The sequence below is a fragment of the Artemia sp. Qi Xiang Cuo genome, chromosome 8 (assembly GCF_049724085.1).
Source record: "Artemia sp. Qi Xiang Cuo chromosome 8, ASM4972408v1, whole genome shotgun sequence".
In the NCBI taxonomy this organism is placed as follows: Eukaryota; Metazoa; Arthropoda; class Branchiopoda; order Anostraca; family Artemiidae; genus Artemia; species Artemia sp. Qi Xiang Cuo.
Window position 1 is genome coordinate 72,054,070 of NC_142801.1, and position 22,902 is coordinate 72,076,971.

The following is a 22,902-nucleotide window of genomic DNA, read 5'->3' on the forward strand; positions in this document are numbered from 1 at the left end:
TCATTTTAAGTTTTAGTGTTTCTCCTTACTTTCAGTTGAAAATTTTTTTTGAATATTTCTAATGCACTATAACATAGGGCGCTACAAACATCAGAATCAACTTTAGAGGGAAAATTTATCTTTAAAAGTGGGGTTTTTTTTTCCTTACTAAATTTTTCTTCTTTTTTTTTTTTTTATGGTGGATGTGGATTCATGAAATTACTCTCCCCCTGAAAAACGACCGAGATGGAACGATACCACATCGATGCAAGCTACCAAAATACACGGTGAAAATATCCCTTTACATATTGACAACGATTCGAGTGAAACACTAAAACAGTTAAGGACACTTGTACAAACACAGAAAAAGGACAAACATACCCCTATGTAGAATGGTAGAGATGTGAGACGCTTTAGTATATTAAATAATGCAATGAAATACCCTCTGATATCGTTATATCCCGTGATATCGTTATGCTAAGCATTCCAAAACACGAAAATGCTTCAGCGACCAAAGAGATTATTTTTTTTTTTTTTAATGTTTCTTTACATTGTGATTTAGAAATTAAAGGCTATTAAATTTTTAAAAAGTTCAAAACGTTTAATAGACGACTCGAATTTCAATTTAAGCAATTGTAAAAATAGTAGATTTTCAACAGATGATAAATCTTCCATCAAATCATGAGTAGAAAATACACTTTCAGATCCAGCATGCCAGGGAACACACTTTCATATTCAGCATGTAGGAGAACCCTAAATGGTCACCCCCTAAAAGGTAAGTTAACCCTAAATGGTTATTGGTTAGTGAACTGTAATCTGTTTGAATATGATAAAAGCTTGTGGAGTACTACATTACGTTATATAAACAGACTGGGATTCTATGATAGAGTGATTACACCACTTAATAATACTGGTCAGGAACTGAGAAATGGCCAGGAGGAAGTCAGTGAAATTTGCAAAAGTTAAAAAAAATCCAAAATAGTTCTTGCAATACCAAAGTTATTCTTACAAAGTACAAAACTACTTTACACAAATCCGAAATAGTTCTAACAGATTAAAAAAACATTTGCTACATAATACAAAACATTTGCTTCAAAATATGAAAATTCTAACAACATCCCAAATAGTTCTAATTGAATACAAAAGTTCAAACATATTCTAAAAATAATGTTTACTGAACATAAATAATTCTTACAAAATACAAGAAGTTCTAAAATAGTTCTTACAAAACAAAAATTATTCTTACAAAATATAAACAATATTTTAAACGAATCCAAAATAGTTCTAGCAGAATAAAAAATAGTTACTACAAAATATAAAATGCTATTCAAAAATAGCAAAAATTCTAAAAACATCGAAAACAGTTCTTACAGAATAAAAAAAGTTCAGAAAAATCCGGAAATAGTTCTTACAAAATATAAAAATACTTTAGACAAATCCAAAATAGTTCTAACATAATAAAAAATAGTTCTTTCAAAATACAAAATACTTGTTACAAAACCAAAAGATTTCTAACAATATTTAAAATAGTTCTTACAGACTATAAAAGTTCAAATAAAATCCAAAGCAGTTCTTACAAAACAGAAATAATTCTTAAGAAATACAAAAAAGTTTTAAGAAATCCAAAATAGTTCTTAGAAAACAAAAATTATTCGTATTAAATACAAAAATACTTTACACAAATCCACAATAGCTATAACAGAATATAAAATACTTGGTGCAAAATACCAAATACTTGCTTCAAGACACTAAATTTCTAACAACATCCAAAATAGTTATTATAGAATACAAAAAATTCAAAATTATCCCAAAAATAATTCTTACAAAGCAGAAAAAATTCTTTAAAAATAAAAAAATTTGTAATAAAATCGAAAATAGTTCTTAAACAACAAAAACTATTATTAAAAATAGAAAAAATCCTTTACACAAATCCAAAATAGTTTTAACAGAATTAAAAATAGCTTCTGCAAAATATGAAATACTTGTCACAAAGCACGAAAATTCACAAATTCCAAAAAAAAGCTCTTAAAAAACAAAAATCATTCTTAAGAAATACAAAAATATTTTGGACAAATCCAAAATAGTACTAACAGAATAAAAAATAGTTGTTTCAAAACTTGAAATACTTGTTACAAAACAAAAATATTTCTTAAAACATCAAAAATAGTTCTTAGAGAATATAAAAAGTTCAAACAAAATCAAAATTGTTCTTACTAATCATAAATAATTATTAAAAAATGTAAAAAGTTCTAAGAAATCCAAAATAGTTCTTACAAAACAAAAATTATTCGTAGTAAATACAAAAATAATTTACGCAAATCCACAATAGTTCTAAAAGAATAAGAAAATACTTGGTGTAAAATACCAAATACTTGCTTGGATTTGAATACCAAATTCAAGACACTAAATTTCTAACAACATCCCAAATAGTTATTATAGCATACAAAAAATTAAAACATATTCAAAAAATAATTCTTACAAAGCAGAAACAATTCTTGCAAAATACAAAAAGTTGTAAGAAAATGAAAAATAGTTCTTAAACAACAAAAACTATTCTTAAAAATAGAAAAAATCCTTTACACAAATCCAAAATAGTTCTAACAGAGTTAAGAATATCTTCTGCAAAATATGAAATACGTGTCACAAAGCACGGAAATTCTAACAACACCGAAAGTAGTTCTTACAGGATACAAAAAGTTCAAACAAAATCCGAAAATAGTTCTTAAAAAACAAAAATTATTCTTACGAAATACAAAAATATTTAAGACAAATCCAAAATAGTACTAACAGAATAAAAAATAGTTGTTGCAAAATTCGAAATACTTGTTACAAAACAAAAAGATTTCTAACAACATCAAAAATAGTTCTTACAGATTATAAAAAGTTCAAACAAAATCTAAATTGTTCTTACGAAACAGAAATAATTCTTAAAAAATATAAAAAGTTGTAATAAATCCAAATTATTTCTTACAAAAAAATAAATTATTCTTAAAAAATAAAAAATAGTTAACACAAATCCAAAATAGTTCTAACAGAATAAAAATTACTTGGTGCAAAGTACAAAATACTTGCTTCAAAACATTAAATTTCTAAAAATACCCCAAAAACTCTTGGATACACACAATACGGAAATTTCATTCAAGAAATTATAAAAAATATTTGTAAGTAAGTAACAAGCTCTTTATTGATTTCACCTCTTGAATATACAGTACAGATACTTCATTCAAGAAACGTGATTAAACACATTTTGAAACTACATGCTATTTGTATGCCTTTCCTTGGCACCTTTCCAAACGAGCGGGGTTTCCCCACTGGTTCCTACACATTGCAAAAAAGTGAGCAGTACGAAAACACCACGTTTTCAACCAGACTGGTTTTTTAGGGAGCAATCGGAAGAGATATGTAAAGTCGACATAGCTTTATTTCATTTTTTTAAGGTTCATTTAGACGAGGTTACGTGCGCGCACGTAACCTCGTCTAAATGAACCTTAAAAAATGAAATAAAGCTATGTCGACTTTACATATCTCTCCCGATTGCTCCCTAAAAACCAGTCTGATTGAAAACGTGGTGTTTTCGTACTGCTCACTTTTTGCAATGTGTAGGAACCAGTGGGGAAACCCTGCTCGTTTGGAAAGGTGCCAAGGAAAGGCATACAAATAGCATGTAGTTTCAAAACGTGTTTAATCACGTTTCTTGAATGAAGTATCTGTACTGTATATTCAAGAGGTGAAATCAATAAAGAGCTTGTTACTTACTTACAAATATTTTGTATAATTTCTTGAATGAAATTTCCGTATTGTGTGTATCCAAGAGTTTTGGGGTGTTGTTAGAAATTTAATGTTTTGAAGCAAGTATTTTGTACTTTGCACCAAGTATTTTTTATTCTGTTAGAACTATTTTGGATTTGCGTTAACTATTTTTTATTTTTTAAGAATAATTTATTGTTTTGTAAGAAATAATTTGGATTTCTTACAACTTTCTATATTTTTTAAGAATTATTTCTGTTTCGTAAGAACAATTTAGATTTTGTTTGAACTTTTTATATTCTCTAAGAACTATTTCTGATGTTGTTAGAAATCTTTTTGTTTTGTAACAAGTATTTCGAATTGTGCAACAACAATTTCTTAGTATTATAGTACTATTGCTTTTCTGTATTTAATATTTATTCATTTTGTGTGAATAATTTTTGTTTTTTAATAGCTATTTTCAGATTTTGTTTGAAATTTTTGTATCCTGTAAGAACTATTTTCGGTGCTGTTAGAATTTCCGTGCTTTGTGACACTTATTTCATATTTTGCAGAAGATATTCTTAACTCTGTTAGAACTATTTTGGATTTGTGTAAAGGATTTTTCTATTTTTAAGAATAGTTTTTGTTGTTTAAGAACTATTTTTGATTGTCTTACAACTTTTTGTATATTGCAAGAATTGTTTCTGCTTTGTAAGAATTATTTTTGGAATATGTTTGAATTTTTTGTATGATATAATAACTATTTGGGATGTTGTTAGAAATTTAGTGTCTTGAAGCAAGTATTTGGTATTTTGCACCAAGTATTTTTTTTTTATTCTTTTAGAACTATTGTGGATTTGTGTAAAGTATTTTTGTATTTACTACGAATAATTTTTGTTTTGTAAGAACTATTTTGGATTTATTAGAACTTTTTACATTTTTAAAGAATTATTTATGTTTCGTAAGAACAATTTTGATTTTGTTTGAACTTCTTATATTCTTTAAGAACTATTTTTGATGTTTTAAGAAATATTTTTGTTTTGTAACAAGTACTTCAAGTTTTACAACGACTATTTTTTATTCTGCTATTGCTCTTTTGGAGTTGTCCAAAATATTTTTGTATTTCGTAAGAATGATTTTTTTTTTTTAAGAGCTATTTTTGGAATTTGTGAATTTTCGTGCTTTGTGAAAAGTATTTCATATTTTGCAGAAGTTATTTTTATCTCTGTTAAAACTATTTTGTATTTGTGTAAAGGATTTTTTCTATTTTTAAGAATAGTTTTGTTGTTTAAGAACTATTTTCGATTTTATTACAACTTTTTTTATTTTGCAAGAATTGTTTCTGCTTTGTAAGAATTATTTTCGGGATAAGTTTGAATTTTTTGTATGCTATAATAACTATTTGGGATGTTGTTAGAAATTTAGTGTCTTGAAGCAAGTATTTGGTATTTTGAACCAAGTATTTTATATTCTGTTAGAGCTATTGTGGATTTGTGTAAAGTATTTTTGTATTTATTACGAATATTTTTTGTTTTCTAAGAACTATTTTGGATTTCTTAAAACTTTTTGTATTTTTAAGAATTATTTCTGTTTTGTAAGAACTGCTTTGGATGTTGTTTGAGCTTTTATTTTCTGCGAGAACTATTTTAAATATTTTTAGAAATCTATTGGTTTTGTAACAAGTATTTTGTATTTTGCAAGAACTATTTTTTATTCTGTTAGAACTATTTTGGATTTGTCTAAAGTATTTTTATATTTTGTAAGAACTATTTCCGGATTTTTATGAACTTTTTGTATTTTGTAAGAACTGTTTTCGATGTTTTTAGAATTTTGCTATTTTTGAAAAGCATTTTATATTTTGTAGTAACTATTTTTTATTCTGCTAGAACTATTTTGGATTCGTTTAAAATATTGTTTCTATTTTGTAAGAATAATTTTAGTTTTGTAAGAACTATTTTAGAGCTTCTTGTATTTTTTAAGAATTATTTATGTTCAGTAAAAATTATTTTTAGAATACGTTTGAACTTTTGTATTCAATTAGAACTATTTGGGATGTTGTTAGAATTTTCATATTTTGAAGCAAGTGTTTTGTATTATGTAGCAAATGTTTTTTAATCTGTTAGAACTATTTCGGATTTGTGTAAAGTAGTTTTTTACTTTGTAAGAATAACTTTGGTATTGCAAGAACTATTTTGGATTTTTTTTAACTTTTGCAAATTCCACTGACTTCCTCCTGGCCATTTCTCAGTTCCTGACCAGTATTATTAAGTGGTGTAATCACTCTATCATAGAATCCCAGTCTGTTTATATAACGTAATGTAGTACTCCACAAGCTTTTATCATATTCAAACAGATTACAGTTCACTAACCAATAACCATTTAGGGTTAACTTACCTTTTTAGGGGGTGACCATTTAGGGTTCTCCTACATGCTGAAGATGAAAGTGTGTTCCCTGGCATGCTGGATCTGAAAGTGTATTTTCTACTCATTATTTGATGGAAGATTTATCATCTGTTGAAAATCTACTATTGTTACAATTGCTTAAAGTGAAATTCGAGTCGTATATTAACCGTTTTGAACTTTTGAAAAATTTAATATCCTTTAATTTATAAATAAAAATGTACAGAAACATTAAAAAAAAAAAAAAAAAATTTGTTTGGTCGCTGAAGCATTTTCGTGTTTTGGAATGCTTAGCATAACGATATCACGGGGTATAACGATATCACAGGGTATTTCATTGCGTGATTTAATAGACTAAAGCGTCTCACATCTCTACCATTATACAGAAGGCTATGTTTGTCCTTTTTCTGTTTTTCTACAAGTGTCCTTAACTGTTTTCTTGTTTCACTCGAATCGTTGTCAATGTGTAAAGGGATATTTTCACCGTGTATTTTGGTAGCTTGCATCGATGTGGTATCGTTCCATCTCGGTCGCTTTTAAGGGGGAGAGTAATTGCATGAATCCACATACTCCTTAAAAAAAAAAAAGAAGAAAAATTTATTAAGGAAATAATAAACCCACTTTTAAAGATAAATTTTACCTCTAAAGTTTATTCTGATGTTTGTAGCGCTCTATGTTTTAGGGCATTAGAAATATTCAAAAAAAATTTTCAACTGAAAGTAAGGAGAAACACTAAAACTTAAAATGAACCAAAATTATTACGTATATGAGGGGGGTTCCCTCCTCCTCAACACCTCGCCTTTCACGCTAAGTTCAAATTTTGTTCCAATTCTTTAAAAATGACCCCTGAATCAAAAAGGTCACTTAATTAGAATAAATAGCTCTTTTGAAAGCAATAAACAAACTTTAGCCTAAAGAGTGAGGTATTGACGAAGGGGCGAACCCCCTCATATACGAGGCGAACTCCCTCATATACGTAATAAAAACATACGAATATAGAAATTCGTTACATAAGTTAATTCGTAAGGTACATCTGAACAAAATTTCGAGAAAGCCATTTAGCAAAAAAAAATTAGTATACGAATTTCGTTTTAATTATTAATGTACGGTGAGCCAAAATCAAAGCTGCATTAATTCAAAAACGAAACGTTCAGAAATTAAATAAAAAAAACAAGTTTTTTAAACTGAAAGTAAGGAGCGACATTAAAACTTAAAACGAACAGAAATTATTCTGTATATGAAAGGGGCTGTCCCCTCCTTAACGCCTCGCTCTTTACGCCAAAATTTTACTCTGTCTCACGACTTTATTTTTTTTTTTAAACAATAAAAAACTTTAGCGTAAAGAGCGAGGCGTTGAGGAGGGGACAGTCCCTTTCATATACAGAATAATTTCTGTTCATTTTAAGTTTTAATGTTGCTCCTTACTTTCAGTTAAAAAAAACTTGTTTTTTCAATTAATCAATACAAATATTGCAAAAAAAGCTTCTCTTATTTCAAACCCCTGAAATAAAATATGATCGTTTCCAATTTGACTGCAAAGAAATGCTAAGCCTCGTTCAATTTGTTAGCTCTGTCGACGTGATAGAAAAAATGTGCGTTAAAGCCTATTTGGATTCATTTTGACTCGAAGTTCTAATTAGTATTTGTCGAAAGTATGTAAAAATATATTTTTTTGCTCATACCCTTAATCCGGTTGTCTAAATTTCTCTGCGCTTTCATTTTTTCTTAAATTTTAAAAAAATATTATTTTTAAATTCGACGGTGTTTTTTTTTTTTTTAATTTAATTGATAAGACCACCCAATTAAAAAACATTAAAAATATTTACCGCAAAAGCAAGGGCTAATAACTCCGGGAAGGGACTTACAAAAAGTCGAGTAGAGTTAAAAAATAAAACGATCAGAGTAGCTGTGACTGTCGAGCAGGGTTGCCACCACCCTACTCGAAGACCAAAAAGTGGTATTTTCCAGAGCTAAATTTTACCGTTAATGACACCAACTATGGCAGGGGTAATTAAAAACGCTAAGAAATAAATGAAATTCGATTTGATGACAAAAGAGGATTATTGTGATTATTCTTTTGAATGGAAACCTAGTAAAAAGAAAAGAAAAGATTTTGCAAAGTAAAGACAAAGAAAAGTAAAGTAGTAATTAAATGAATAAAAAGGTTCTTTATGTCCAGAAACCGAATTTTAAGGTCACAGTTTCAGTTTTGGCTAGAATTCTGATTGTTGGTATAAATTCTATTCCTTCTTGAGCAGTTGCCTTTGAAAAATATAACGTTTTAGCTCAGGATGACCAACGCGTCTTTTTGCTGTGAAGCCTATTATTGTTGACCACTGATTTTCGGTGATTTTTGAGTGATTTTGATGACATATTGGTGATTTTCGGTGATTTTCTTGGTGAAAAAATGGTGATTTTTGGTGATTTTCTTAGTGAAATACTGGTGATTTTTATTTCGTTGTGGTGGCAACCCTACTGCCGAGGGTAAAACTCTAAGTCGACACTAATTCAGCTATTGTCAATTAAAACCTAAAGTCCCATCGAACTCTATGTATGTATGTACGATCTCTTGGTATTATTTTGACGACGGATTTTTTCCTCCTTTTCCATTTGGTCAACAGAAAAATGCAAAAGTTTTTGGCAAAAACTGAAAAGAAAACAATTTTTAATTATCATCATAATTAGAATATTTTGGTTAACCTTTAATCTATTAAATATAGAGCAATTTTTTCAACTAAAATTAAGGAGCAACATTCGTAGTTCGAAAATGCTTGTTAATCTAATTTCAGGCCCTTGTGTTTCAGGCGAGTCGTGCTTAAATAAATTGGGTGTCAAACATTATCTTAAAAATCTATGTATTTAGGATGGGGTATCCCCCTCAAATAAGGAAATATTTATGTTAGTATTATGCTTTAATCTTTCTCTTTACTACCAAATTAAAAAACTTTTTATTAGATTTCAGATAGTTTTTCAGATAATGCCGTGAAATCCCCCCTCTTCCATGAAAAATACTCCCACGAAAAATACCTCCATGGAAAGTTCCTCCCTTTGAAAGTTCACCACCCCCCGGAAATTCCCCTTAAAAAAATTCTATTTTCACTTAAAATTTCCCCAGGAAAATTTCAGGCGCACAATTAGGCCTGGTATATTCTCCTAAGCCTACTTTCACTTGAGAAAGGTTTGTTTTTTATATTAGTATGTGATTGTTTTTCAAATCATTCCCGAAATCCCCCCTCCACGGAAAATTTTTCCTGGAACTCTCGCCCGCCCAACAGAAATATTCTCCCATGAAAAATTCTCCCACGGAGAATTTCTTCTGCAGAAAATACCACATGTCCCACAGAAAAACCCCCCAGACGATACCAACCCTGCGGAAGATTTCCCCGTACAAGTCCACTGAGAGATCTCCACGTGTAAAATTGAGTCGCCAAAGAGAAAGTTCGACAAATCCTGGAAAGTACAATGAAATCTGGCAAAATCCCCTGTGTAAAATGTCCTCTGGAAGGTTTACCCCCGGGACCTTCCCTCCCTACAGAAAGTCCTTCCTGTGAAATATCGCCCCTGCGGAAAATCTCCCGCCCGCAACAAAAAAAAATCCGTAGGCTATACTTTCCAACGCTAACAATGGGCAAATTTCATACCTTACATTCTTAACCATCGCAATACCTTTACGCTAATACCTCTTCGCAAAAAATTCGCAAATCTCGTAAACTAAAGAAGTAATTACATCACTGTTGATAGCTCCATCATATACTAATATCCTTGCAAATAAAAACTATTCTCTTTGAATTCAATTCTCTTACTAATATGAATTGTAAAGAAAACTAAAAAGATATACAAGTTTTTTAAAGATACACCGGTTTTTCCGACACTGATCTAATCTAAAAAAACTAGTATATCATGAAATAGAAATTCAGTTAATTGTGTCAGAAAAAACTTGAACCAGAACAGATTATAACCAACCTGTTTGGTACGGGCAAGTACGCAAAGTATATACCTTCAAGCAAATTCTATATGATATTTCTAATTACTATACCTTCTATAGAAATGGTACCTCTTTGCAAATGACCCTGGTAACCCCAATTCGTTTAAAGTACACACACATATCTATGCCTCAGGCGTATATCTGAATGTGTACTTTAAACGAATTGTACGGTTACTACTGTAATGTTTTCTGTCGCTTTAAGTTTTCATGTTGCTCCTTACTTTCAGTTGAAAAACTTGTTTTATTTATATAATTTCCGATCTTTTTTTTAAATAATGCCGGGAAATCCGGCGCCTTCATAGCAATATCCCTTCCCCCATGAAAATTTTCTTCATGTAAAAGATCCTCCCACATAACCCCCGACCCCCCCCCCACTACCAGAAAAAATCCCCCCTGAAAACGTCTGTACATTTCCCAATAACCAAACTATTTGTTGACATTTGGTAAAGTTGCTAACTTTCTGCCCTCCCCCCGGGGACTTCGGGGGAGTAAGTCCTCCTAAAAGACATATTTTTCGTATTTTCTACCATTCTGAACAAAACGTCAATCTCAAAATTTTGATCGGGTGACTTTGGGAAAAAAATGAGCGTGGGAGGGGGCCTAGTTGCCCTCCATTTTTTTAGTCAATTAAAAAGGGCACTAGATCTTTAAATTTCCGTTCCAATGAGCCCTCCCACGATATTCTACGACCAATGGGTTGATACAATCACCCCTGGGAGAAAAAAAAAAAAAAAAAAAAAAAACCAAACCAAAAAAAAACATGCATCCGTGATCTTTCTTCTGGCAAAAAATGCAAAATTCCACATTTTTATAGATAAGGGCTTGAAACATCCGCAGTAGGGTTCTCTGATATGCTGAATATAATGGTGTGATGTTCATTTAGGTTCTATAACTTTCAGAAGGTCTTTCCCCCCTTTTTTCGAAAATCAGCCAAATTTTCTCAGGCGCGTAACTTTTGATGGGTAGGACTAAACTTGATGAGACTTATATATTTGAAATCAGCATTAAAATCTTATTCTTTTGATGTATCTATTGGTATCAAAATTCCGTTTTCTAGAGTTTCGGTTACCATTAAGCCGGGTCATTCATTACTTACAGTTCGTTACCACGAACTGTTTGATATTATAGGACTTTATTTCTTCTCTTAAAACCTATCGTGTGTAGAATGGAAAGGCGGATCAATAATTTATTGCATTTCAATAAGTTTGTAACAGGGATGAATACATTATTGATTTATTTATAATTTGTTTTGTAAATCCCTTCCCGATCTCCATGAGTCAATGTTTTCCTTGTTTTTTTGTTGTTTTTTTTGTTCTTTTCTTTCTTCCTTTCTTTCTTTCTCCCTCTGTGCTCCGTGAGAGTTATTGAAGTGCAATTGATTTATTTTTCCTTAATTATTAAAGGAGACGTACGAATTGCATCTCTGTCTCCTCTGTACTAATTTTGTGTATAGGGTTTTTGGTTAATAAAGTCAAGTCAAATCAAGTCAATAAACATGTCAATAAGTTTGTCAATAAGTGTGTCAATAAATTTGTCAATAAGCCTGTCAGTAAGTTTAAAGGAAGGAGGACCTCCAGAGTCATTGATGGTGTATCGGGTTCTGGATCGGCATTGAAGCTGCTGTGTCTTTTTTTTTTACAAAGACAGGTAACGGGCATGTTGCCAAACTGCTACTACTAACAACTCACCACAGCACCAATCCACCCGAGGCCGACACAGCTACACACACTCCTCCTCCATCCCAGTCTATTTAAAGCCTCCCTGTTTGCACCTTCCCAGGAAGTTCCCATTTCCTTTAAATCTTTCTTAATGACATCCTCCCACCCCAGCCGAGGACGACCTGCTTTTCGTTTAGCCCTAAACAGTTGACCGAAAAGGACAACCTTCGATACTCTGTCATCCTCCTTCCACAGAGCGCGTCCTATCCCTCTCAGCATTTCTTTCATTATAGTTATAGAACGTAGAATTGAACCACATTTTTCGTACAACCTACTGTTAGAAATACGGTCAGTCAGCCGGGTACCCAGAATAATCCAAAAGTAATTTCTCTGGAAAAAATCTGGAAATTTCTGTTTGTTTTAAGTTTTAATGTCGCTCCTTACTTTCAGTTAAAAAAAAACTTGTTTTTTTAATTCAATTTCTGATTGTTTTTTAAATAATGCAGGTTTTGACTTTGGCTCACCGTACATGAATAATTAAAACGAAATTTGCATATTAATTTTACTTTTTTTGGCTAAATGGCTTTCTCGAAAGTTGTTTAATTTTATTTATGAACGTTTTTATTAGTAATAAATATAAGTAACTTACGAATTAATTTACGCAATGAACTTCTATATTCGTATATTTTTATTACGTAAATTAGAGGGGTTCGCTCCCCTAGTCAATACCTCGCTCCTTACACTAAAGCTCACATTTTTTTCAAATTCTTTAAGAATGACCCCTCAATCACAAGGGCCGTTAATTAGAATAAATAGCTCTTATGAAAGTTCTTAAAAAAAACTTTAGCGTAAAGAGCGAGATATTGACTAGGGGAAGAACCCAATCACATACGTAATAGTTTCTGTTCGCTCTAAGTTTTGATTTTTGAAAATTTTTCAGTTGAAAGGTTTTTCAGTTGAAAACTTGTTTTTTATGTACTTTCTGATCGTTTTTTTAAAATAATGCTGGGAAATACGGCACCCCCTTCATAGCAATGTCCCTTTCCCCACGAAAACATCCTCCATGGAAATATTTGCCATGTAACTCCCGATCCACCCTCCCCCCACTACCAGAAAAAATTCCCCTAAAAGCGTCTGTATACTTCCCAATAACCAATACTATATGTAAACATTGGGCAACGTCCATAACTTGCAGCCCTTCCCCCGGGGACTGTGGTTGATTAAGTCATCCTCAAAGGCATAGTTATTATATTTTTCCACTATGCTGAATAAAATGGCTATATCAAAATTTTGATCGGGTGACTTTGAGAAAAATAAGCATGGGAGGGGGCCTAGTTACCCTCCATTTTTTGGTCACTTAAAAATGGCACTAATGGCACTTAATATCCGTTCGAATCAGCCCTCCTACAATATTCTAGGACCACTGGGTCGGTACAATCATCCCTGGGGACAAAAAACAAAAAAAACAAACAAATAAAACACGCATCTGTGATCTTTCTTCTGGCAAAAAATACAAAATTCCATATTTTTGCAAATGGGAGCTTGAAACCTCTACAGTAGGGTTCTCTGATACGCTAAATCTGATGGTGTCATTTTCACTGAGGTTCTAGGACTTTTAGCCCCCCCCCCCTTTCTCGAAAATAAGGCAAATATTATCAGGCGCTTAACTTTTGATGGGTACGAATAAACTTGATGATAAACTTGATAAACTTGAATAAAATTATATATTTGAAATCAGCATAAAAATCTGATTCTTCTGATGTATCTATTGGTATCCAAATTCCTTTTTTTAGGGTTCCTTACTATTGAGCCGGGTCGCTCCTTACTTACAGTTCGTTACCACGAACTGTTTGATACGTACTACCAAGGTAAATGAAGCTGCCCACCTGATTAATCTTTTCGTTACCCAGCGTTACCTTTTCCTCTTCACTTATTCCTAGCCTTAGTGACTTAGTCTTCGTAATATTAATTTTCAAACCTATTCTAGCACACTGAACTCGCAATACCTTTCAAAGTTCATTCATTTTGCTCACACTTTCATCTAGGAGGCTTAAATCATCAGCATAATCTCAGTCCAGGAGAGTTTTTCCTCCCCATTTGATTCCGTGGTCTCTCATTGCCTTCCTGTTTTCCTTAAGACAAAGTCTATAAAAAAAACTATAAAGGGGGATAGAACACAACCCTGCTTAACTCCTGATCATAGACAGCGCGCGAGCGCTGCCTAAGTAAAGAACGATGTGGGCACAATGTGTTTTTTTTCTCCATACCCGGGCACTTCGTATCGAAGGATTTGTCTTAGAAACTTCGAAAAGGGCTCATTCGATTGGAAATTGGAGTGGCTAGTGCCCTTTTTAATAGTCAAAAGTGATTGGAGGGCAACTAGCCCCCCGCCACGCCCATCATTCCCCAAAACACACACAATCAAAATTTTGAGACAGCCATTTTGTTCAGTGTACTTGCTTTCCAGATAGAAAATATGTTTTTGAGAAGGACACTCCCCCACAACCCTCAGGGCAAGGGTTTTAAGTTATGCCCTGGGGGCATATAAGGCTTTTATGGAAGGCGATGTCGTAGAAACTTCAAAAATGCTCATTCGATTGGATATTCAAAGATATAGTCCCCTTTTTAATAGTCGAAAGTGATTGGAGGGCTATTAGCCCCCCCCCCGCCCATCATTTCCCCAAAAACATCCAATCAAAATTTTGAGATAGCCATTTTGTTCAGCGTATATATATATATATATATATATATATATATATATATATATATATATATATATATATATATATATATATATATATATATATATATATATATATATATATATATATATATATATATATATATATATATATATATATATATATATATATATATATATATATATATATATATATATATATATATATATATATATATATATATATATATATATATATATATATATATATATATATATATATATATATATATATATACAAATAGGTTAGGAGCTTCGGAGAAAATATCTTCCCTCCCCCTCCAACTCTGAATTTTAAGTACCCTTGTCATCCCCCCTCAAGACTACCTGCAAATTACAACTCAATCCTCTCTAAGCCGCTCCAGCAATGTTGCAGCTATTTTATTATAATAACGTATATAAACATAGCGTCTTTCGATTTCTATTCCCCCAATTAAGGTCCGTTTGACCCCCCCCCCCCTACATCTTTGAATCTTGATTTACTGTGATTTTTATTTTTATTTTATTTTATTTTTATTTATTTTTTATAGGCTCCCAAATGAAACTTCATAGTTCAAATCCCTGTTTCGTTCTAATTATATCTTACACACCGCTATATTCTGTATCGGGAAATACTAAGGGAAACCAGTCAAACGGGTATTTGCAATAGAGAAAAGGATCGCCAAGTATGGTTTCTCATTATCTTTACAATATTTAAACTATTGCTTTTTGGGGTTTAGGGGGGGGGGAGGAGGTGCCTAGGTTAGGTTAGGTTACGTATTTAATTATGCTATGCTTTTTAAAAGGCCATAGCTTACGACCCTTGTCCTGAGGGCTATGGGGGGAGGGTTGTGATCCTCAAAGGCATAATTTCTAGACCTTTCAACTACGTTGAACAAAATGGCCATATCAATATGTTGATTGGAAATGTTTGGGGAAATGATGTGCGTGGGTGGGGGGGGGGGATTCTCCCTCCGATTACTTTCGACAATTAAAAAGTAAATAGCCCTACCCATTTCCAATCGAAAGAAAGGTACTTCAAAGGTACTCGGCGAAGTTTAAAACTTGGAAATAAATGAAGTCCAAGTTTGAAGTTGATTAAGTGAGTGATATTGAAGTTGATTTCCCTAAAATAACAGATACGTCGACTGAAATAATAAAAAGAAATTTTCTGCACAAATAAATTTTGACTGGCTGCGGTTTCTAGTGTCTATACGTCGGTTCTAGATAGGTACACACTGAATATCAGATAACTCATAAATTCAGTCAAAAACAAAACCGACTAAAAAATATCGTGGTATTGAGTAAAATTTTGCTTTATTAAATTAATATAGATATTAACTATTAATTAATATATATTATAATTTTTTAGATTCTCTTATATATAGTTTATGTAAATACGACTATATACAAAAAATATATATGTATATACAAACAAATATACAAAGCACATAAAAGTAGTTATGTAAAATATAAACCTATGTAAATTTTATTTAAATAAAATAGCTTACAATTCATGTCAATGAATATATATTAGAAGTAATTAATATATAATAATAAGTAATAACATAATTACTGATTTGTTAAATGAAAATGAATAATAAATTTATACTAAAATTTTACTTTATGACCCAAGCTAAACTTGAGAGTTTGCATTCCTGTCCTTTTTTAATGTAAACAAAAAGAGAAGTTTAAACTAGGATATAAATGAAAACCGACTTTGAAGCTGATCAAGTGAGTTACATTGGAATACATCTCCCTATTGTAAGAAATAAATTGGTAAAATAAATTTTGGTAAAATTAAAAATGAGACATATAAAATCTTCGCTGATTTCACTGATCATTAATGCAGGAATGATAGCAATGTATAGTCCAATGAATCCAAGTCAAAACCGCAAGAAGCCTTACATAAAATATGTTGATTTTGGATGGTCAAAATAAAAAATTATTTTCTGTTCTATCTCCGGGACTTACAGAAAATCTTTCGTCTTTATACCGAGGTAAAAAGTCTATATCTCGGTTTGAAATTCTAAAAGGAGGGCTATACATACATACATGCGTGTATTTAAAAACCAGTGGCCATATACACAAAAACAAATAAATAAAAAACAATAAGGAAAGAACAATAGCACTCAACAAATTTAAACTACAGCTTCTTTCTGCGTCATCAGACTATTCCCTATAAAACAACCTAACGCAATAATTAGGTCCCTCGAAGTAATTCCCAAAACACCCGGGAGAAGCGGTACATCCCCATAAAAAAAATTATCCCTAAAATTTGCCCAACTTTGGCATCTACTCAGAAAATGGTCCATCCCATCCCCACATGGGCGCCCATAAGCTGAATTCCAGGGGGGGCAAGCTTCGTCTAATTGCTACTTTTAATGCTATTTAATAGCAATCTCAGAACAAAAATATAAAAATAAGGCAGCATCATTCATCCAGGGGGGGCAAGTGCCCCCCCCCTGCCCCCCCCCCATATGGGCGCCCATGCATCCCCAAACTCCTTACAGAGGGGGCAGGCACGCCTACTTCCCGAGCCATCCTAATCATAAGACTCCCAGTAGCCTTTGTGCAGTGGTATGCAATTTGCCCGCGCCTGCAACCAATACTTAAGGGTCCTCCCCGGTAGGTTCAGCTTCAAATAAAACTCCTCCCCATACACACCTTTAAGTTGTTTATAAAAATGCAGGCTACTAGACTTTTCCAGACTTGTTAGCCAAACCTGAATCTCTTGGTCCCGAAGGCGCGATGCAAACCTACCGAGGAAATCTTCAGGTTTACCGAGAGGACCCTGTCCCTCATTCACTGCCCATGATAAGCCAGCATTATCCAACAGTGATTTAACTTGTTTTGGCCATGCTGTCTTTTTGGTCTCGAAAGTTTGAAGTTGTAAAAGGAGGGCTATATGCTACATATGAAATAAAATCAAATAAATCAATGAGACTATATGGTGATGTAAGTAGATGGAGTAGATAAAACTAATAAATTGATCATTGGTAGATCAATCTTAAAATAGCCGGACTTAAAATATCAGTCTATCAGTCTCTTCATCGTATTTGTAATGATGGAGGCAGTCTCACTGTGGACCTGAGACAACCCTATTTAAGCATTCAATACCTTGAAGCAAATTATGTCTTGCAACATGACATTGGCGTCAATGTCACCCACCCTAGTTTTTGAAAACTTTTTTTCATTGAAAAATACACTTTTTTGGTAATTTCATAAAAAAAACGAATAACAGCCTAGAATCTGACAAGTATATTTGACCCCCCCCCCCCCGCTAAATTTTTGTAAATTAGCACCAATGTCAACTGAATGTTTTAGAACTGAAAGAAAATGAAATCGACAAATGAAACTATATTATGGGGCCTCAAGTGGGTGGAGAAGGTGAATTTAATAAAATCATCATCATCACAAGTATTACTCCTCTCAAGCAAGTGCAAGTAAGTAACTAGCTATCAATTCTGATTTCATTATAATTTTTTTTTTAAAATAAATTTTGCAGAATACAGCATAATCCAACGGGTACGTGCATATCTCACACAATGGTAAAACCAAAGTGTGCTAAAAGTAGGTTTGTTTCTATGTATTTTAGTGTAAAATTAGATTTCTTTTATCGTCTCGAATTGGAAGAATTAACGGGGGAATTTTTTATTACAACGAGAAGATGCCTGCTGGTGTAAAAAACGGTACTTGTATGATAAACGCCCTACCACTCAAGTTGTTCATTCATTGACGCATTATAGAACCATTTTTTTCGTTAGTTCCTTTCAGGTTAGCATGAGAAGAGACAAAGAGAAGTGACAGAATATATGGAAAATATATAATTTGGGCTATATATTTGCAAATAAGGGGCGTGGGGTGGGGGTAAAGTATTTGAACAGTGGGAAGTTAAAAAACAATTTTTACTACATAATATGAAGAATAATTGTACCTATTACATTAGACTTACAGACCCGCTATACTTTAGCCCCACCCCACCCTCACCCCTAAAGTGCAAATATATATCCCAAATTTGTTTCAAAAGTATTACATTTTTATCCTACTTTGGTATATTTCATTAGGATTGGGTGTCAGGGAAACACATTAGAAGAACATTAGGTAGGGCGCATATCATACAAGTGCCTAAGAAACAAAACCACGTAAAAACTTATTTTTAATATAAATCAAAATACGAAGTAAGCAGCTTAAATAATCAGCCTGATACTTGTATAGGTAGATTGCAGCCACCATACGACCAAAAGATCGTCACTTGTGTATATTCGTCTGAATACTGGTTTGCACTAATTTATGATACCTACCTGAATCCTCTCTAAACCTTAACTTTTTCAGACGTAAGCCACAAAACCCAAAACTTCAATTCACTCACCATCTCCTGCACCGTCCTGCTGGTGTAGCGGTATCACCGTGGACAGGAGAAATATACGTTGCTGGAACAGATAGTCACAGGGTACTGGTTTTTGATCAAAAAGGAAACTATCAAAGAAGCTTAGGTGACAATGTGGGTTCTGAAACAGAATTCTTATGCCCATTCGGTATCGCTTTTTCCAAGAGAAATGAAGAAATATATGTCTCAGGTATGGGTTTGAACTTTTTGAATATAGTTTGAGTTTTTACTGAATGTCTGTTCTTGCCTTTTTGACTAATAGGACTCCTGAGTTTTATGGTTATATGAGCCAGCAGACTTATTCTTTAAGAAACTTAATGTTAATACTATGAGAAAATTGGAGTCTTATAGATTATATTAGTATGAGTTACTATGAGCATCATAATAATAAAAGTGAAGAATATGAATCATGGGTATTATTGGGATACGAGTCATCACTCTATGAGCCATAATAACATTAACAATATGAGTTATGAGCGCGGTAATGTTGTTGTAATATGGATAATTACCCATATTACACTAAAATAGATGGAATCTTATTCAAACAAATGGATTGAAATTCTGCATAGTTTTGTACTTCTATAGGCCTGAAACCTTCCCTATCTCAATCCTGTTTTAGCCTTCAAAATACGCAACCATTGCTCAACCATTTTATAAAAAGAATCTTATCGAGTTATGTTTGGTTTTAACTTCTTGTTTGTTTAAATAAATGCATTATGTACTTATTTATCAATAATAATTCTGATTTATTGTTCAAAAAAAAGAAAAAAAAATTGGGCCTCAAAAATCAATGCAACCAGATTCATTTCCGGTTGAAGCTTCTTTGGGTTCCTTGAAGCTTCCTTGGGTCCGGAGCTTTAACTGAGGTGTTTTCATTGTATGTTATTTCGGGCAGATCGACATAAAAAAAAGAATATTTAGTACTAAGAATCAATACAACAACATTTTTCATGAAAAATTTATTGTCCTTGGTAAGCTCCCCTTGGCCCCCCAAGTCAAAACATAAAATCTAATTGATTCCCCCGCCCAGCTTTCCCTGAATATTTATTCTGATTTCCATAAGCCATCAATTTATCCTTAGTCGTGCATGAAATATTGCGGATATGCCTTGCTAGTAACCTGGATGCATGTAGCGTATTTTGATTTAGTTCAACATCTTCTGAAATTTTCAAGCTAATACCCTTAGCCACTTATAAAATGTTACAGACACTTCATTTTGATATTTTGGAGCGCAAGCTGTCTTTTGATTTAGCTCGATGTTCTCTGACAGCTTCTAGTTGAAACCCTCAGTCATACCTGAGCTATTGCAAATACCCTTTTTTGGCAATTTGAATACTTAAAAAGTTTGTTTTATTTAATTCCTCATCCCCTTAAAATTTCAGCTTCATGCCCCTAGCCATTCTCAAGATATTGCAGATACGTTCTTTTGACAACCTGGATGTAAATATTGTCTTCTGATTTACTTCAGCATCCCCTCAACATGCTTTAAAATTTTTAAGGTTACTTAGCCCTTAGCCACTTATAAAATGTTACAGACACATCATTTTGACATTTTGGAGCGCTAGTTGTCTTTTGATTTAGCTCAACGTTCTCTGACACCTTCTACTTGAAGCCCTCAATCATACCTGAGATATTGTAGATATCCTTTTTTGCAGCCTGAATACTTAAACAGTTTGTTTTTTTTATTTAGTTCCTTATTCCTTAGAATTTCAGCTTCATGCCCATAGCCATTCCCGAGATATTACAGATACGTTCTTTCGACAACCTGGATGTAAATGTTGTCTTCTGATTTACTTCAGCATCCCATCAATATGCTCTGAAAGTTTCAACTTACTTAATACAGTTAGCTGTTCCTGATGTTTTTCAGATAAGCTCTTTTAGCAAACTGGATAAACAAAGCGTCTTTTGATTAAGTTTAATATGCACTAGAAATTCCAATTTGATGCCTTCAGCTGTTACTTAAATATTGCAGATATGTCCTTTCCATAACATGGTTGCACGTGGTGTTATTTAGTTTAGTTCAACATCCCCCAGAAGATGTCTGGTAAGTTTCTACTTAATACCCTTGGACGTTCCAGAAATATTGTGAATACGCCTTTTTGAAAACCTTGATACACATTATGTCTTCTGATTTAGTTCAACATTCACTAAAAGTTTCAATTTGATAACTGTATTCGTTCTTGATATATTGCAGGTACACACTTTTGAAAACCCGGATGCACATAGTTTTTTTTTTTTATTTAGTTTAATGTGCCCTGAAATTTTCAACTTAACACTCTTAGCTTTTCCTGAATTATTACTGTAACACCCTTTTGATAACATGTATCCACGTAGTATCTGTAGATTTATTTCAACACCCCCCTAAATATACCCTGATAGTTTTAACCTTAATTCCCTTATTCGCTCCTGATATTTTACATATATATCCTTTTGATAAACTAGATTCATAGTGCGTTTTGATTCAGTCGAATATCTCTTTATTACGCATTGAGAGCTTAAAATTAATGTCCTTAATGGTTCCTTATATATTGCATATAAGCTTGTTTTGGCAGCCTCTATGCAAGTAGAGTCTTTTTATTTAATTCAATATTCACCTCAACATGTGCTGGAAGGTCCTACTTAATACCTTTGACCGTTCCTGATATATTGCAAATACACCCTGTTGACAACTGAGGTGCATATAGTGACTTTTGATTGAATTCAACATCCCCTTCAGCATGTTCTAAAGGTTTCAGTTTTAGCTATCCCCAAGAGCGTGGCCAAAGAGTTCTAGCTTGATACTCTTAGCTGTCCTTGTCCAAAACTGTGGGGAGCAATGTCATCCCAAGAAGCATAGCTATTGAATTTTTCGACAATTTTGAACTAAATGTTTATCTAAAAATCTTCATCAGATGTCCTCAGGAGTTGAAGGGGGAAGGGCAGTTAAGAAAGACATGGGAGGGGTGCTGGGTAAAAAATAAAACACCACAGTCATATCGTTGTTTACTTAGTTTAGTTTCTTAGGTATCGTTATTGCTCTGCCGATGATACTTTTAAACTTTGTTTCATCATGTTTTTCTTTTTTCGGATGAATGAATGATTTTATTCATTGATTAAACCCATACAGAGTATTTCGCTATCTAATCTGCTTTTATTAAAAACTGTTTTGACTTAATTTAATGATAGCCACATGTACTTCATCTAGAGATGGATTTCACAGATAAGAGAATTACATAAAAACACAAAAAAAAACTCTACTTGAAAAGTGGTACTGCCTACACTCAAAAGCAGCAAAATGTTCCATAGCCTGGTTTTCATCGAGCTAGTAGCCTTTTTCTTCATTGCATACTCCAACAAGTATCTTTTGAGGTATTTTGTCACCCCAAGCGACAGTGGCGGATCCAGGATTTTTTAGAGGAGGCGGGGGGGGGGGGGGGTAAAAAAGGTTGATCCAAAAAACTTGCCTTAGGAGCAAGTTTAATTAACACAAAAATGCGTTAATTAAGTAGATAAGACTATTTAAGACAATTTTAGGGGGGTGCGCGCCCCCTCGCCCCTCCCCTAAATCCGCCACTGCCAAGCGATATGAAAAATATATGTACATGGTCTTGTTTGTGATGGAATATCATTTTATTATTTTAGACCATCTTTTTCTGCGCGACACCTATTAATTAAACAGAATTGTATTTATAAATTCAAACGAGTAAAATGATTCTGTCTCCCGACTTAGAAGTAAATACAGTCAGAGCGAGAGTTCTTTTGAAAGAATAGACACAAGAATGATCATTACAGTCCAAAAATTTTACAAATTTGTTACGACATTTTAATTTTAAGAGTTTAATTTGTTTTTGTTTTTAAAATTTTTACGTATTTGACATTGACCCTTTTATAATTTTCTGTTGTTGTTTGATTATTTGTTTTGTTGTACTTTTTTCGTTTTATTTGAAGCTAAAGTGCGAATTCGGCCCTTTTATGCTTGTGATAGCCGTTTTTCAGCAATAAATCTCTTATGAAACTAAAGGACAAAATTGCATTTTCTATTGTTTTGTTATAATTTAATTTT

General features: G+C 32.6%; 1 protein-coding gene across 1 annotated transcript in view; it reads left to right on the forward strand.

Annotated features, from left to right (window-relative positions):
• Positions 1-22,902, forward strand: part of LOC148949772 (uncharacterized) — a 147,805-nt gene that overhangs the window by 111,297 nt on the left and 13,606 nt on the right. The window contains exon 5 of the mRNA XM_089093087.1: positions 18,806-19,050. Coding sequence (XP_088949213.1) covers positions 18,806-19,050 — 245 coding nt within the window. The remainder of the gene's footprint in view (positions 1-18,805; positions 19,051-22,902) is intronic.